Below are 20,001 nucleotides of genomic sequence, written 5' to 3'. Positions count from 1 at the left end.
TTAATGACATGGATGGTAATAGCATATTAATTTTCAACATGGCTCCACGGAGTGCTTGGAAATTCCGCAATTCTGTCCTTAAAGACTAATACTTACTTGACCTTTTTTTAAGAAGTTGCGTGAATTTATTTTAAATCTTTTCAGTGTAAAATTTTGTCTCTAGCTTGTTATATACAAAAATTAGTTGTGATTGAATCCAACACTTCAACGTCAATCAGGAGGCTCTCAACGGAACTGGAACCATGAGGAAGTTGCTGAAGAAGGACTTTAACTACTTGTTAGATTCCTAAAAGACATGTGCTAAATTTCCACGCACAGCAGCGTTTTTTAATGTTTGTTTCATTGGTCACATGGGGTTGTACTGATTAGGCAAAAGTAAACATTATAACATTAAGTTTACTCAATCGGAACTAGGAATCTTCTTTGAAGTCCACATACATTAAGTATATTTCCTTCTCTAGGAACTACAAGGGCGCAAATTTACGCACATTGCGTTTCTCTATAACAATTTCAATTGAGCTACGTAGTTTTTGATCCTATTATTGAGTTGCATCCGACAGTGTGCTGTTTGTTTTTTGAGAGTGCATATATTATGGGCCTAATCCTCTGATGGGTATAAGGGTATTAAGACTAATAACTAAATTTATCACAGCCCTGATTGTAAGGTAGGAGTCGCTTTCTTCACCTGAAATATGTCCTGGAGTTTCCTTGTAATTTTGTTATATGTCTCCAGCTTCTTTAACGAACTTTCAGACTGTGTTTCTTGGTAGCAAGTGAGTTTGGGGAGGACCTTTGCTTCGTGGCCATTTTGAAATAATTTGAATATCGTATTTCATCTATGTTGCTCCATCTCGACAACTGGCTCAAAGTGAAAACAAATGGAAATTTCATTTTATTAGTTACCTCACCTCTTGTATGAGTAGGAAATACTTTTCTGAGCTGCACTCATACGGGAACTAGATGAGGTCAAAGTATGTTACGATTATAGTGCACGACCATGATCTTTAAAATAACTATTCTTTTCTTTCTCAAAAGTGGTCTCAAACCTACAAAAAGGGGAATAATACTCGAAACTATCTCGAAAACCAGATTTGATACGAAAAAACTGATTAAATGTTCGTAACAGGTTATCAAGTATTATTATATTTGATTGGTGAATTTTTGAAATATTATTCTGCGTACTTGTGTTATAAAAAGTTTAAATTATTTTGCTCTAATATATATAAATACTCTTTACAAAAGGAATTTGATTGGAGTGGCAGTCAAAATGACTTTCCAGCTGTTCCAGATAATTTTTCTTACATCTGACCATTCTAGTATTAGAAATTAGTAGGACTTGTGGAGTGTCTTTAAATTGATCCAAATTAAAGTTTACCTTATATTAAATATAGATATCTCTTACCTTAAATTGATAATGGCGACACTTGGGTTTGTAAGCATGGGTTCCGCAAACGAGGAGCTTCTTTGCCTCTAGTTTTGCAAGGACACGTATGTGGTTTTGACATTCAGACTGCAAAATATATCATATGAATTAAATATGAGGAGAATCTTGGCTTAACATGATTAGTTAAAAAATAAAATAAATGTAATCATCCAGGCTCAATCATCTTACATGCGACTATTCATTGGTTTTTTGAGATGAGCTATGTCCCTTGTTTTTCAAGAAAATATTTTTATCAATAAGACAAATCTCTCTATTTTAAAAATGGTTTTATAAGATGAAATCATTTTCCATTTATTCAAGCCTCCTGACTATTTATAAAAAGACAAAATATATACCTGAATTTTTATCCAACTCAGCTTGGAACTATTTAGATATGTTGTGTGAGTAATAACAAATAATATCTAGAACAAAAATCTAGCAAAAGAAAAAAATCCCATTTTATTTTTTGCTTTATATATGGGTATATACAGCCCAATATGACATAGACATATTTGTGTCAGTTATAGGCTTTGAATTCAAATTTCTCGTATGTTGTAAGATGCCTCAGAATGTTGAATTTAACTAAGAGCCAATATATAATGTATCTAACATAAGATCATCTCGATATTTTCCCTTTCAAATTAAATTAAAAATAAATTTATAATTTTTTCATTGTGACGATGAATTTTGCTAGTTTTTTTTTGTTGTTTTGACGAGCCACATTTTATATATACCACTTACCTCTGTTTTCCCTTTGACTAAGCACATTTCAAACGCTTTTTTCTCGGGTCTCCAAGATATTCTCTAAAAAAAGCAAAAATAAAAAATATAATTAAATTAACTTAATTCGTAATTTAACTTGTGAATATCTTACTTGATCTCGTATTTCCATTAAGTCTCTTGTGTCTAAGAAGTAAATTGTATTACTGAAAAGGAAATAAATAAATTATAAAACTTTTTATTTTGGAATATTTAATTCCCTTATATTAAAATAATATTTTAATATAATAATAATTTAGTCTCATGATAATAGGAAACAACGAGGAATTGGATAGAGCCCTTTGAATTGAATTGAAACACTTGTAAGTGCCATAACCAAAATAATGGATTTTATTTAAGAAATAGAAAACATGCAACCATTAGAATTTATTGTAAAGATACGAGAAATAAAATCTATTTGCAAATACATTAAATTGAAAATGGATTTGTAGTAATCCTCTAACATGTAGTTACCTTTATTGTATAATACAACCTTTCATATGGAAAAGTAACAGAAAAATATTCCAAAATCAGTTGGTAGTTAGATAATTTTCCAATTTGTAAAATCATTATTCAATAATTGATTAGCTCTTAACACGAGCTAATTCTAATTCAACAAACCAATGTGCAGAACATTGATTATGAAGGACAAAAAACCAAAAAAAAAAACCATGGACAGCTGACAACAAAATTCACTGAGGTAATGTTGTATTCATTACATTGTTTTGCTCAACAGAAATTTTAATAATAAAAGTTCCCCACCTCCACGTGACTATGGCAGCTCTCGTAAATATAAGCTGTCACATCTATATGGCATCTGTTGGCATATACTCACCAAAGAGTCTGCCATTTTGGACGCTCAGTTCTTATGTAACAATCGTTTGAGTGAGTTAATATTTGTGTTCTTATGAAAATGGACACAACCGAGTATCAAGCTGCCATTAAATACTTGTAACCTATAAATGTATTCAAACAATAGCAAACATCTGAAAAAGACTGGATATGTTAAAATTGGACGCGTTTAAGTCAATCTGGATTCATTATGCCAAAAACAAAAAGTGTCTAGTGAACAATTATTTTGCAGAGAAAAATGCCGAGTACTATTTGGACAGGATATAGAGATTGGAGCAACATTGGGAGAAGTGTGTATAGTTACAAGGATATTATATTGAGAAAATAAAAATAAACTTGTATCTTTGTTAGCTAGGAAACTTTTCCAACCACCTTTACATATAGGTTTGACAATTTACCTCTGATCGTTATGGAGGACTTTATGTTTCAAAAACTCGTAAAGTATTATCAGAAATAATAATTCTACTGAATTTGGAGGGATTTCTTTGTCTTTGTCAATAATTGGATTGTTCAGACGCATGCTTGCTAACACTATTCCTTATTCCTTTCGATTTTAGTGATATAATAATATGTATATACGTTTGCATACGTAAAATTGTGACACTTGACCCAAAAAAAAACAACCTTGGAAACACATCTGACAACTCTAATAACTATAATTTATATTCAAAATGGGATCATCCAGCAGCAACCAATTCAAAAAACAGAAAAAAGAAGGAAGAGGATTAGCTAGTCAGTCCTAATACTAATAGTATTTATCTTCGTTATGGTTGAAGAAGGAACATTTTATATAATAAATATATTTATTCCTAAAATCCCCCTTAGCCTCCCCAGGAGCCCTAGATGCCCTAAAGGCATTGCAGACATTGATAAGATAGTCCTCTGGCATGTTGGTCCACTCACTCTCCACAACAACTTTGACGTCGTCTACATTCCTTTGAGGAGTATCACAGGCCTTGCCCTCTATGGATACCCATATTCCATAATCCAATGGTGAACAATGTGGTGAGGATGGAGGCCATATTGATGCTGGACATAAATCCTGAAAATTCTCGGGTGGACAATTTTGGGTCTCCTTGCTCTTTTGGCTAGGGACACCTACCTGAGAGTCTTTACAGGAAATTCCGACCAAAGTTTTTGTATATACATCCGATTTGCAATATTACATTATACATGTAATAAGATTGCAATTGTAGTAATTATTTTTTTTTTTTTCTAATATTATTTCACTGTTAACAAAATTTCCAGAAAAGGTTCCTAATTCAAATTAAAAACAAAAAAATCAATAAAAAACAAAGTTTTTTCAAGTTATTTAAAAAAAACAAAAACAACATTAACTATGTAAAAGTTATTAAAAAGATGAGGTAATAATAGTCCCTTTTATAAATTAAAATATAAAATTTCTATGTACAGTTTAAAAGTCCATTTTTTCTATATATATTTCCATTGTTTTGTTTAAACTTGCAGGAGGAAGAGTCCTTTTTGTTCTAAAAGCGTAAATAATCCTGTACATATTGTAGCAAGTAGCAATATCTTACAATGTAGTTTACACAGGACCATTGTCTTAAAAAGTAGCTTTGGGAAGTCTCAGTTTATTAGTAAGTACAAAGATTTATACATTAAGTGCAATCACTACTTCTTATTAAGTAATTTTCTATCATCATAAAATTGCCAATTACGATGTTTTGGTTTTGACGCCACGATATATTATTGTGTGACTTTTCTCAATTATGTACTTGTAGAAAAAACATTGGTGTAAGAGATGGGGCCTAGGATAAGCCCCTACTTCTTGGAGAACATTCAAAGTATATTTGGGCAAGGTTAAAATTTTTTTCTACCTTTTTTCTAAAACAAAAGGTCATCGAAAAGTGTGATATATATATAAATTAATGTATTGAAATATTATGACTCATACTATACACAACAATATTAATCAAGAGTACTCCTTTGCCAAATATTTTTAATTTTATGAGAAATAATTACCATAAATCGTTGATAAGGTTTTTATATGTATAGAATAAAAAAAATAACTTTTCTTATTGATTAAATTTTACGAGGCGGATAAAGGGTTGGAATGAAAGCTTTTTTCTTTTGGTCGACCTATTTACTTTATGCTATTAGAGTAGTAATTAATGAAAAAAATTAATTTATTTACTGAGGATATTCGTTAGACGATTGCTTTAATTCAATTCCCTCTTTCATTTCATAATTATTCAACTAATAAAAAAAAAATATTCATATGTTTGTGATGTATAGAATATTTCTTTGATTCTGAATTCAATAGAGTTGTGGAAAAAAGGAGATAATGGTATCTTAAAGAAAATAAAGCGTACAATTATATAGTAATCCTGACAATTTGAAGAATGTTTTGTAGGAGAGGAGTATGGATGTCTTGACATATAATTTGGAATTACTCTCATATCGAACTTTCAGTGTACTCCGAATCTAAAAAAATACTTACATTTATAACTCTCAAGCAATTCCTCATTCTTAATCTCTTAATCTTTCATGAGCACACACACTAGTTACTGCTGTCAAATTGGATATTCCCTTTTCAAAATTTTAATACTAATAAAAAAACCGTTCAGGTTGTCAACTAGAAACAAAAGTTGCATTTGCTTTATAAGACATATTTTATACACTTCTAAGGTTATACTATAACCTGCTCTTATGTAAAATAAAAGTAAACCGAAAAAAATATGGTAATCTTGACAATTTGTAGAATGCTTTGGAGGAGTTTCAGCTTGCCTGCTATAATTTCTTTTTGTTTTTTTATGAACTAAGTATCCGACATATAACTGACCAGGGATCAGTGGCGTATCTATATCTATATATTAAATGCAAATGTCTCTGTGTGTTTGTCCAGGAATCACACCCAAACAAATGAATGGATTTTGGTGAAATTTTTCATGTAGGTTCTCAAGGCTCAAGAAATGGTTGTGGTAACAGTTTTTGGTGTCTTTTAGACCATTGCAGTCTTTAAATAACATTTTTCTAAAAACCAGTTTTTTGACTTATAAAAAACTATTTCATATAAAAAAGCAAAAGACCCCAAAATAATTTAAAAAATGAGCCTCGCTGGGTTTTGGAATGTATCTTTGCACACTTTTTTTAAAAGGCGTTTATAAGATTTATATATAAAGACAAAATAAGACAAATAATTATTGACAACAATATGAAGGTGCAACAAACGACAGTTCAACTGTAATAATTTTTCTTCTCAACCCTTACAATTTTCTTTAAAAAAAATCAGAAGAGTTCATAATTAATTTTAATTTCTTAATGTCCCAGGCAATGCCAGGTAAACCTACTCTATCCCTTTATAAAAAAAAGGTGCAAAGATACATATGAGTACGAAAATTTAGCATTAATAAACTTTTATGGTTTTACATTTTGTTTTATTTGGCATAAAAAAGTTTTTAATTAATATCAACTTCTTAATGTCTCGTGCAAGGCCGGACAAACACCTACTTCTTTAAATATGATCTACCAGTATACTAAAAATAAACAGAAAATGAGCATGGTAACCCTGACAATTTGAATAGTGTTTGAGAGCAGCTTAGCTGTCATAACCTGTCATTAGATTAACTGCAAGCAGCTGTGACAGGAAGGAAATAAACAGAAACCCCACTCACTATCTAGCAGGTATATAATTAGAAATGACTCTGGTTGACCACAGAGTAGAATTGAGGATCAACAACTCCTCAACAAATCATCAGTGGTATTCTTTGTTTTTTCACGCACTAGTGACTACAATATACTTAGATGTTCTCTCTTCAAGAATTAAAGAATAATTATAGCAGCTTTGGAAAATAAACAAACACTCTTTAGATTACCAACTAGAAAGAAAAACTCACACGCCCTAAGTTCATATTTTAGCCAACTCTATTATAAGAGAAAAAAGAGTGCATTTATAAAGTATGCCTTTGAGTAGAGAGTCAAGTTAAAAAAAAGCAAGCGGACTTACGTGGCTCCAATAATGAGAATGTTGAGATCCTCAATAATCATTTTGAAATTATTGGTGGTATCGTTGCCTTCGAAGCGATTGACGTCATCTGCAAAAAAAAAGGAAAGGAGACATTTGTCAAATAAATGTATTTCTGTAAAAAATCAAAGCATAATATGTACATATCCATATTAAATAATAAGAGGAAAATTCGATATCAATCACTGTAATAACAATACGGAGAGAAAATAAGAAAATATACATTTCAGAAAAATAAGTTTTTTTTAAAGAAAAAAAAAAAAATGAAGAGTAATGTTTACAACTATTACTAATACTACACTTAAAAGGAAAAAAAAATAATCTTATTATATGATGTATACATATATCAAAAGTTTATTTCAATACATCATTTATCGATTTGTTCAAGAAAGAGAGAGAAAAGAGAACTATGAAAATCAAATTTCCATGTTTACGAGTCCTATAATAATATATTACAAACTTCAACATATGTTTTACTTATATGCTGCGTAGGAGTTGTAACTTGTATAAGTAAAATGGTACGAGTTGGAATCATAACCTGAGATGAATAAAGGAAGTATTTACAGTAGATTTTTGATGATGATCTTGCAATAATTGAATATTCAAGGGATGATCCATATATTAATAGTGTCATTTTTGACTATTTTAATACAATTGACTAAAATATATGTCTTCTGTAGCACATACCTAAGATCAACTTCCCATAGATACATTACTCATTAATACATAATAACTTGTCCGTCAGCAGGATGATATATTTTTTTTCAATTGGTTTTTAAAAAAACATACAAAAATTTCAAAATTTTTGGGAATTTTTTTTTTTCAAAAATCCATTACTATTCTCAAAAAATAAAATTTTTATGCAAAAAACTTTGAAAATCCACAGCTGTTAACAAAAAATTAATTTTTTTTTTCAAAACTCCATTTCTATACTTAAAAAGTTATATTATTGGAAGACATTTTGAAAAATTCGAAGCCTTTCATACAAAATTATATTTTTTCTATTTTTCTTTTTTCTAACATCTATTGTTATCCTCAAAATTCACTGCTCTCCACAAAAAATTAATTTTATTTGAAGAAAAAGTCAAAAATAAAATAAAAAAATAATGAAATTAAAAAATTTCAAAATCCAAAGCTATTCGCAGAAAATCAATTGTTTTTAGAAGGTGGTCCTTGAGACTCCCAACTGCTTGGAGTATGCGAATAGAAATTCGTCGATCACGTTCAAGCGTCATTTTCTCAACTTGAACGTCAACTAGAGAGTTCAAGTTTTTTTTTTTGTGACTGATTGTGTATACTTTAATACATCGAAATAAGAATTAATTTCAATTACTCAACCTTCAGTAATTATTAAATTCGTGAGTGTTCTGATTTCAATGAACAACCTGGGTTGAACAAACCATAAAAAGGGGGTTTACGAGTGGACTTTCCACTCAAAAATATCACAATAGAATCATCAAAGCTGTTTTGTAATCTAACTAGAATACAAATTGTATTTTCTATTTTGGACAAGTTGTATATCTATATTGTACAAGTTAAATAAATATGTTTAATAGAACTTTTAGGTTTAAGAGTCCTCTAGTATATTTTGTAAGTAACTCTTCCATATGTTCTCTACGTATATACAACAAATAACTAGTGATCAAGTAAATCTTTGAAAAAGTCGGGAAAGTAAGGGGATTTTTTTTCTTCAAAAAAAAAAAGAGAAAATGATGAATATAACCCCGAGCTTCTTTTCATTCTCTTCTCTCCTCTCCTTTCCCCCCTTCTCCCCCTTTTTTTTCAATATTTTAAAAAAATATACACAATATCCTCTTCTATATATTTAGAATGGATCCATAAAAATCCTCTTATCTAATGGTTAGTAAATAACTTGACTATTCAATGGTTTAAGAAAAAAATAAAAAAATATACAAGTCACTTAAGTACGCTCATTTAGATGATCGTTTTCAATATACATGTAATACATGTATGTAGACACATTGAGGCCCATTCAAATCCACTTTTATGGTGGAGAGGAAGACCCTCTTCACTTCATAAGAAAAAAAAAATCCGATTTAAAATCCTTTTCTGCCCCCTGCAAACAAACAAATCAATTAGTAATTATTTTTTGTCAACACTAGAATGTTGTACAGGGGCCTTCAAATCAAGTGAAAGCAACGGGAATATTATATATATGTGACGTCTCAATATAAAATCAGGCTGGAATTGTTTTTATGAAAATGGATCACTAAAATAATCGATTAAGACCTGTTCTTAAGTTATATTAAGATATTTTTTTCCCCTTAAAATAGGGCGTCATATGTAATGAGCTGTAAAAAATTTATGATCCTATCAAATAATGTATAATAGCTTGAAAAAGAAAACTAATTTTTTCCCCAATTTCTTCCCAGACTGCTTTTATGTTGACATTGCCACATATACATATATCAAGGAAGCTGTTGTTATTTAACAACAAACTTTGAGTGCCTGCAACATCCGGGCAATCGGAGATAGGGCATTGTTTATAGTTTTAACGACTAGCCAGAAGAGTTTAGCGTAGTTAAAAAAATGGAAACGATCAATGAAGTCTTAATTCTTGGAAAAGGCAATGCCCTTGGTACAAACAACGGCGGACAAGACAATGTTGAGATTGCAAACTTCTTAAACCTGGACGAGTTCTTTGTCTGGCGAGTCAGGAAGGAACTGGAAGAGCCTGGAGATAATTATGACTCTGATCCATGCCACATTATAAAGAAAACGATGACCTGGTTGTCAGACTTTTTCTTACTTTGTTAAACCTATTGCTTGGCCTCCAAGCTACCCGGACCTCAACCCATGGTCTTCTTTGCGTGGGTTACAGTTGAGCAACCCACCAACAGATCCTCTTGCAGTACAAAATCCGATCTGATCTCCAGGATCTGGGAGGAATTCCAGAAAATGTCAAAGAATTCTTTCATCAATACCTGCTCCCGTATCTGAGGTCGAGTCGAGACCGTTATTGACACCAAAGTTGATTATATTGAATATAAATATTAAAAAAATATTCAGGTTTAAATTAGCATTAGTTTTGATTAAAATCAGATGATTAGTTAAGGAGAAAATCCATTTTTGAAGAAATTGTATTTATTGGTTGTTTAATAGAGTCCGCAGGCTGTATGTATAGGTCATACCAGGCGCAATTTTTACAACGAAACGGATTTGAAACAAATTTCAATCACGTTTAGGTTATATTTTATACTACTCTATATATCAGACCACAATATAATTACATAGAACCATATGTTTACAAATAACAAACCACAACAACCATGATCAAAGATACCCCTCTCCGGATACATCTCCCATCAACCAAAAAAAAAAAAAAAATAACAGGCTCAATAAATATGAAAAAGAAACCCCCTTAAGGCAACGGATAAGAAACATTTTTCAACCTAAAGAGAGTAGAGACATCTATTCGATTATAATCATACTATAAAAATATAATAATATGTTAAAAGATATATGAGAGAATCAAAAAGGGATAAAATCATCATACTATGTATATGTATATTAGACTGTTCAGTTTTTGGGTTTATATTTTTCCCCCTTGCTCAAAGACCCTTTCTACTGGAGACAACAATCAAAAAACTAACATTCCCAAAGTTACAATCCCTTCAAGCCCTTTTTGACGCGGTACTTTGACATTTTAGTATGGAAAAAATGATATGTTTGGTTGTAAATTATCTGTTTTTACGCCAAATGGGATGATTTAAACTAAAAATTATACTTAATATATATTTAGTATTGTAAATCTTGTCTTTAAAAATTGGCGGGGTCTAAGATGTACTCAATTTCCCTGGGGTATCCAAAGTAATATAATTATTATTTCTCCTGTTTACTAAACAAATATAACTTGAAAAGGTAAAACAGTGAAAGCACACATCATTGAGTAGCACATCTTAGACCCCTTATAACTAGGCTTATGCCAGTCCTTATTTAGGATTGAAGACGAGAGTCTCGCCCAGTTGACTCTCAGTTCCGTCCATTTCAGTCCTAAAAACATAAAAAGTTCGATCCTTGTTGGCGCCACTCAACTTTAAAAAAAAAAGTTCTAACATTGACCGTCCAAGGGACTTTCAGTCTAAAGGACAATAGTAATAGGATAGGCCCCAAGGACTAATAGGACCGTCCTTAAGAATGGACTGGTCTAGACCGAATGACTAAGTACTAACGTAACACTACCCTTAACTAATTACTTAAAATGGATTGATCTAGATTGATGGACAAAACACTCAGGATTTTTTTTTCCTCTTGAACTCAATGTGCGTAGGTTTGCGACCCCGGCATTCATAGTGAAGGAAATATACATTATGTGTATTGAATTCAAAGATGATACCTAGATCAGATAGAGAAAATGTAATACTATAGGGTTTACTTATAATTAATCAGTGCAACTCCATCTGACGCATTAAAGGAACATTTAAAATTATGTTTAAAACAATGAGCACAATATTTTAAACTGATAAACGTAATACTATTAGGGATAAAAAGTATATTTTTTGAGTCATAGTATCATATTTAGCACGGGCGTACAAGAGGCTTATAAATGACTAATTTAGACCCAAAATATTAAAAAAAAATTAGTCTGTACCATCCCTTAAATGACTTGAGATGTCTTTTATCGCGATAATCAATCCCTTTTATCGTGATAATCAATCCTCAAAGTCAACTGAGTAGTTTTGTCTCTTCACTGCTTCGACTTCTCAAAAATCCATGGCACAAATAGTTGTACTGTTGGCTATATACAAGCAAAATTAATGGTTCAATTAATTTTCCGTATTAATGAAACCAAAAAATAATTCACAACTTTTGTTGTCAAGGGACAGTCTAATATAAATGGTAGAGTTTGTATCCTTGAAAATAATAAGATCTGCCATTATACCAAAAGAAACCAAAAATGAGAGTGGTCACCCTGACAATTTGAAGAGTGTTTGGGAGAGGAGCAGTTCAGCTGCTATGACCTTTTGTTAAACTTCGATGTTGATTTTCAATTCTACTCCGAGTCCAGCAAATACTTACACTTATTGCCTCCAATCAATCCTCAGTTAATTACTTTTAGTCTTTCATGAGCACACCCACTAGTTATTGTTAAATACTTAACTATTACCTTCTCAGGAATTAAATAATAATGCTAGCAGGAATGAACGCATATAAATAGCAGAACTCTAGCTTGAAACAAGTTTAGAGGGAAATCCCTATTAGACCAGCTTTGTACCTTTGAATGTAGACATATTGAGACCCAATTGCATATGTTTACTTCATCTCACAAGACAAAAATATTTAGGGAGTTGGCATCTAAAATTATATTTAAATTAGGCCTGGAGGAGAAAGCGTGAACTTTCCTGTTTGGACCAATCGAAAAGGGTTACAGATCAGCTTTGGGGAGGAACATTTTGTGTTTGATAAAATAGTTTTTGTTGATTTGCAAGAAGGAAAAATTGATGTGAACTATACATAGCTTAAAATATCATTTAATTATACATTTAAGGGTAGTAAGGAATCAGAACGTCGGATTGTGGAAGCTTTTGAGAAATCAACTTTTAGAGAACACCTATGGACACCATTAAGATGGGTGATAGGGAACCAATTGTAATTTTTAGACATCCTAATCGAGGAAGTGTTAACACTTCATTTTACGTTAGTGCTACATGTCTTGTTTTTTTTTGCTTTTTTTTTTTGATAATTGTTTGTTAAATTTTACATTGTAGCTAGACATTGGATGAAATATAGAAAAAAAAATCAATCAAAAATCTAACAGGAATGGAGAATAAAAAGCTTCTTCCGAAAAAAATGCCGCTTTCAACTTCTACAAAATGTATTTCATACACTTCTGAGGATAACATATAACCTGCTGGTATTTAAAAATCCAAGAAACCAAAAATAATATGGTCATCCTGACAATTTGAATAATGTTTGCAAGAGTTTTGGAGGAGAGAAGCTTAGTTGTCATACAAATTAATTGGATCCACGTAAAATAAACGTGGCCCCCTTGATCATTGATCAAGAATATTTGCAATAACAGCTGTTTTGATGTCATGACATTTCACTAAATTAGCTAGAAGCAGCTAATTAGATTTTGGAAATAAACACATGCCCGACATCGTTTCTAGCAATGATACAAAAATGATTCGGACGTCAATGCTCTATTCTACTCCGAGTTGAGCAGGGACTTACAATTATACTCCCAACATTAATTTTATATCTTTCAAAGGACTAGTGATTACTTAATACTACTAATATGTTCTCTCTTCAAAGATAAAATATGAATGAGCTTTGGAATATAAGAAGCGTTAACTCTTTCATTATCATATTATTTTCATCCATGTTCTGTACCGTAGGTCAATTTACAATATTTACTTTTCTTTCTTTCTGTGTGTGTGTGTGTTTTTTTTTTGACGAAGGGGGGTCTTAGAGCATTTTTTGTATGTATATTTATTTTTAATAGTGAGTAAATATATGTACGTACACATTAATAGAGTGACTCTATATATACATATGTAAACAACCACGGCCCAACCAAAAAAAGAAAGAAGGATGAACAAACATTCGCTAAACATTAGGTAAATGGATAGTAAACAACATAATTCCTCTCTCTCCCTTTCTTTCTTCATAATCCCATCCATATATTGTACAAGTACGTAAAATCATATCCACAGTTAATTTTCTATTTTTGAGCGTATCTTATTCAATTCGTGCCCCGTCAGCACAAAAGAAAGCTGAAGAATATATTTGTATTCTTCAATGAATTATTATCCAAATCGCACTCTTTCAAGTAGTCTAAATAGATCATCACAATTAAATTTTATTTGAAAGGAGCCATATCGGGTCCAATATAAGTATCTATAATCAAATAAAGCTTTTAAACTATAGCCAACACTCTTGGCTATCTTACCTACTACCAGAAATTTGAATATTAAGCCTATAATTAACTCAGATTCGTCTATAAAATATTGAACAGTACAATATATGAAGTAGAACAATTGTGTTTTTTTTTTCTTTATTTGATTTTTGTTAACGATTATTTTTATGAATTTTCATTAAGTGACTGTTTTAGACCGAAATAAAACCTTTTTCCCCTTCTCTCTTTCTGTATCTTTCTCCCCTATCTCTCCCCTATATCTCTTTCTGCATCCCTCTCTCTCTCTTTTCTTCTGCCTTCATTCTTTGGTTATATTGATCTCTATTCATCCACTCAACGCAGACAAAATCTACTAGTATATATATAAAGTAAACGTATATAATTAAGTAATCATATAACGGTATGGTCATTTTTGGCGCTGAGCCCCACAAAAAATGAAAGCTAGAAACGCTGCTGGTTAAGAGTAATATCCCTGTGGAGATTTAAGCTTTATAATGTTCCACATACCGAGTGATCCATTAAAATGTGAACACTTTGAATTTTAAACTTCAACAAGTGATTATTTATTAATTAACAAAAGAATTCAAACAAAATTAATACCCTAAATACATATGTGTCTGAGCTCTCTTAATCAGCGGCAATGATGGATTCCAGGTGTCAACAGAAGACCTACTACCCTCTGTGGGTGTAGTCCTCTGTCATGGAGTCCCTGGAGTCCCAGTGTAGGATGACAGTGGCTTTGAGGGCCTCAGTGTTTAGGTAAAGGTCACTGTAGGCCTTCCCTTCAACATGCCCCAAAAGGTGTTGTATAGGAGGTTGGCATTAGACTTAATTTAATCTTGAATTAGTAAGTGTTCAGATTTCAATGACCCTCCCGTTAATATTTATCAGGTAGTCATTTTATTAAATAAAAAAAACTTTACACGAGTCTACTATAAGTTTATAGAGTCTGGAAGGTTTACTGCTAGCTTTGACATCCAAATAAAGGCCCACAAGCGTCCCAGTGACTCCCACTGCGATGATTTGGTTTGCACCATCCAGGAATTTTTTGATGAAGACTACGGGGACTTCTACTAAAGATTGGAAGAGATGGGAGTTTCTCATACTCTTGTGAACAAAATCCGCTACAAGATAAACAGCAAGGAGTCCCTCATCAACCCTATCATGGGCATGTTCGTGAAATTAATAATTTGTATAGCTTAAAAACAGGTATATTTATTTTTGATAGCATCATTTAGAGACCTCTGTCATTCTTGTATTAATGCACGCTATGATACAATACAATTTCCAGAGACACTCTGTTATAGATATGTAAAAAATCGATCATAGCTGTTTTTTTCAAATCATATGTTTGGAACAACACATTGTCTCCATTCTCCTTTTCTCTTTTTTTATATATGTAACAGAGGCATAAAACCCTTTTTATCCTTGCTAATAACACATTAAAGCAGTTTAAATAAATTACTGAAACATTAAAGAAAGTTAGAAGAAAAAAAAAACTACTATTTTTTCTGTTAAACACAATAAAAAAACTAACTTTTTATTATTATTAAGATTTTATTTTAATGAAAAATAATAAAGGGGGAAAAACGGGAAAATAAAATTGAATAAATTTTCATGGAAGTCATTTCTAATGACGCTGTACATAACTGCTTTTTATTTATTTAGAAAGCAGATAGAGAAAGAGGTTATTTTTCGATTATCGATTATTTTTGTATTTTTTATATATTATATATAAAAAACCCTTCTCCTCTGTGTCCAATACATTACAAATTGATGGATTTATTCAGAAAGAGTGAGAGGGGGGAGAGATCAAGAGGAGAGGAGGGCGTTGGAAATGATTTATATGTCAATTGCTTCTGTGTACAGAAAGGGTGATATATATAGTCTACATATACGTCATAATTATACACATCCTCCTTTACCTGAGAAGGAGAGACATTTGAGCCTCCTATTAGAGTCGCTCCCCTCTTACCTCCATTAAAATGACTCAGAATCCCACGAGATTCTTATGAAACAAAGAATATCAAAATATAATAGTTATCCAAGTTAATATAGGCTCTACGCCGTCTTTTTTTGGGGGGCTTTAAGGTGTGTTATCACATCTATAGGGTTGTGAAAATTGTCTGAATCCTGTAAAGAGTAAATAAAAAAAAAAAAAAGTATTAGCCATCAACTTTGATAGACGACACATCTTCTGATCCATAAAAAGCTGTTCTGTGATGTTTCGTCCTGAGAACATTCGTACTCATAAATATATTATATATCAAAATATATTTTCTCATATATCTTTTAAGGCTTAAAATGGATCCCCCTCTACTGAGTAGCCCATTAAAATATGAGCAATTTGAACTTTAAACTTCAACAAGATATAATTTATTAATTAAGAAAATAATTTCAACGAAATTAATACCCTAAATAGATGGTTGTCTGAGCTCTCTGAATCATTAATATAGCCGTCCCTTAGCGGCAATGATGGTTTCCGGGTGTTGGCAGAAAGCATGGCACCCTCTGCGGATGTAGTCCTCTTCTGTCATAGTGTACTAGGGATGTCCGACAGTGACATTGCAGGCCTTGGTGTTTGGATGACAAACAATGCAGACTTCCCCTCGATATGCACCCAAAGTTTGTAGTAAGGGGTTAGCATCAAGCTGTAGGGGGGCAAAAGTGTCAAAAAAGAATTCAAAAGAACTGAAAAGAGTCTTGCAATAAAGCAAATGGGTTTCTTCCATTGCTGGTGTCAAAATGTGCCTTTTCACCCTCACAAGGAGTCACAAAATGCCCAAGAGTTGAAGTATTAGCAGCAAGGACTCTACCCATTCAAATGTATTTGTTGGTGTTCTTTCTTCCTCTTTTCTATCAACTAAAGTACACCGGTAAAAAAAACTCGGTTTGAATTCATCATTATAGGAAACAAAATTTATTTAATATGATTTATATACATACATCCAAATTGAATTAAAAAGCCTTTATTTCAAGTAATTCCATATAAAAAAAGGAATTAGAAAGGACTTCAAGTGAAGAAAGAACCCATTTTAAGTCCGAAAAATAAACACAAAGATACAGTTCTGTTATAATATATACATGCCCCGGACAAAAAGAATTTAATATTAATTAATTAGTTCTTCTGCTTAATATAGGTACAACAAAAAATACAGACAGTAAAATTTTAAGAATGATTCTTGCCGCATGTTGGTATGTATCTTTGCACACATTTTGTAATAGGAAATTATAAGGTTTAACGAAGAAAAAGTATTCAAGTTGAACTGTCGTTTGCTCAACTTTCAATTTATTGTCAAAAACCCTTTGTTTTCTCATCTTTTTTTTCCGCCTCTAAACCTTATAATTTCCTTTGGAAATAGTATGTAAAGGCTATTATAAGGCCGCCATAGTCTTGAAGGCCAAAACAATTGATATCATAATTATATAGGTATAGATCCTTAACCCTTTCTCTCATAAGTTGCTCAGGAGCAATACCTCAGAAAATAGTCTTTATCCGCCAAAATATTAAAAAAAATGTTACACTTGCAAGAATTACATTAGGTATAAATATTAATGTATTTTAGGATCGGAAATACCCGAGTTTACCTGTTGCACTATTGTTTCAATCCTTTCTGTTTCAAGAGGTACAAAAATAATAATAAAAACTGTGTTTTATGAAATGAAATTTCATATTAAATAAATAAAATAATCATTATAGAACGTGAAAATAAAATTATTTTTTATTTGTAGCAATTATGAACCTTAACTTCATATTATTGTTTGAGAGCAATATTTTGTATTTTATTTTCAAATATAGATTTTTTCTTTCTTTAGACATGTTTCTTATACTCAAAACATTGCAAAAAACAAAGATAATTTTTTTATTTACCTTATTTTTAATTCAGTAAAATCCATTTGTATTAGTCTGGCCATGATTTTTGGATACACCATCACGCACACAGAATTTTGCATTTAATATTTAAATTCATGGGCTTAAGATCTTTGGGGTACAACTTCCCAGGGGGAATTTTCCAGCCATATTAAAAACTATAGTACTCCCTAATACGATCAAATTTTTGAAATGGGAAATAATAGCTGATATGAGCACTCATATTTTGCCAACTTTTCTTATTTTAAATGTATGCTTACGAGAATTTTTACAATTTTCACATTATTTCCTTTAAAAAAGCTCGGTTTGAACCAGTTTCTATGACATTTTTTGTCTGTGTTTGTCTCCTATAAAATTTGGTCTAAATGAATTGTTAATGACGTCATAATTGTTTCAAAATTGTCATCATTGATCACCAATAAGGTCATATGAAATTAAATATATGATTAATTCATAGTTTTAAAACTGAGGGTAGGCGAAACAATCTGATCTTACGTTGAGAGGGAAGAAATGGATTATCACATTGTAAACGGCCAAATTTCGGTCTATCATCTGAGATCTAGATCTGGACCGAAATATCGATCCAAATCGGTTTAGAAAAAATATGTAAGACCAAACGAGGTAAAAAAAACTGTCTTGGCTCGAGTCTCCACACTAGTACTAACACTTCAAAATGGTTCAGAAAACGCTTTTTTATATATGTTAAAGAGAGAGAAAACAAACGTTTTCTGAAGGTATGTACAGTGAACATATTACATTTTTGATTTCCTTCCTTCTTACTTACTTCCTCCTATGTTTGTTACTTCTCATATTATCAGATAATATTTGGATCTTATCAAAACTAATTAAACATTCCACTCATTCCTTTCCATTCACCTATTATTACTATGACTAGGTATTATTAATATCACTATTGAGTTTATTTATTTTTTCTTTTCTAATAAAACCCGTAGATATTAATAATAGCATATAAAATCAAACACATAGTCAAGGTTTTTTATAGGTATCTCAGCATCAACATCTAGGTTTTTTACTGTTCTTGAAACATAATAATAGCTTGGGGAAAAAGTAATTTCGTATTTTTCGTTTTTATTCAATGCTTTAAAAGAAGTGTTACAATCATCCGATGAAAGCCAAGTATGCCCCATTTTGTTGGATAACTTGTTGCCAACGAGATTCCAACTCCATAATATCCTGGATCGTGGAAGACCTTATCTTTATTGGCTAAAAACTCGGACAGCCAATTTTCACAGGCCTCTATTGAGGCCAAATTTGCACCCCAAGCGTGATGGACATATACAGTAACAGATGGTAGTCACTTGATGTCAAATATGAACTGTTGGGTGTACGCATAAGAACTTCCTATCTGTGCAGCCATAACTTCTGGTGCGGTAATCAAAGATGTGTGTGAACTGGTGTTCTCTTGATGATGTCTCTTTGTCTCATATTCACCAATGCTGGATGCTTCCGTTCGATGCTACCTTCATACGGTAGAGTTTTGCATAGTAGAGGGCAGAATTGAGCGACCAAAAATCACTTAAACCACTGTTATGCAACACAAGCCTAAATTGTATTGGCCCCGTATACATTACCAATTTTCGGTGTCACTTTCGACGTTTTTTTTCGTTTTAGGGTGTAAAAGTAGAAAAAATCAATTATTTTGAACAGATTTCTTAAGCTTGAATTTTTTCTCTCTCATCAATGTTGATTACCTTGGCCATCAAACTGTCCGGCCTGATGATTTTCATTATTTTATCCACATTTTGAACAATTAGCCTTCCAGACTGTGGTACATATTTGACATCAAAATTACTAGAAATTCCGCCTTATTGGCGCTTACAGTATCGGGGCGTTAAACGTTATTAACGTTTTCAGCAACTTGGCTTGCGTTTTCGCCTTTGTTGGTAGAAAAACTGTAAAATATGGCCTATTCTCTCTTTACAGATATCAATCTTGTACGCAGACTAAAACAATACTGAGTCAAACATTCATAAAATTGTATAGGAAGTTTTTTTTAGTATGAAATCTTATCCCTCTAACACCATTTAGCGTAAATCGATCGTACATGTACAAAAAGGAGATTGCATTCTTTCTTCCTTTAATGTATAAGATATCACCCTCTAGTGTAGCATCGGTCTTGATTTAGGAGGGAAGGCTCAGTCCTAAAACTTATAAATATCGGTACTTCAACCTTATTTCTTGTTCTTTTAATCAGTTCTAGTACTGATAGT

At 31.7% G+C, this 20,001-nt stretch overlaps 1 protein-coding gene across 1 annotated transcript in view; it reads right to left on the bottom strand.

The window, feature by feature from the left end:
• The window catches only part of LOC121122127 (semaphorin-1A-like), a 140,825-nt gene that overhangs the window by 55,067 nt on the left and 65,757 nt on the right, over positions 1 to 20,001 (bottom strand). Inside the window, 4 exon segments of the mRNA XM_071890075.1 lie at positions 1,403 to 1,510; positions 2,165 to 2,227; positions 2,298 to 2,349; positions 7,002 to 7,089. Coding sequence (XP_071746176.1) covers positions 1,403 to 1,510; positions 2,165 to 2,227; positions 2,298 to 2,349; positions 7,002 to 7,089 — 311 coding nt within the window.

The sequence above is a fragment of the Lepeophtheirus salmonis genome, chromosome 7 (assembly GCF_016086655.4).
Source record: "Lepeophtheirus salmonis chromosome 7, UVic_Lsal_1.4, whole genome shotgun sequence".
Lineage (NCBI taxonomy): Eukaryota > Metazoa > Arthropoda > Copepoda > Siphonostomatoida > Caligidae > Lepeophtheirus > Lepeophtheirus salmonis.
The sequence above is the reverse complement of the archived record's forward strand: the minus strand, read 5'-3'. Positions and strand labels throughout refer to the sequence as shown.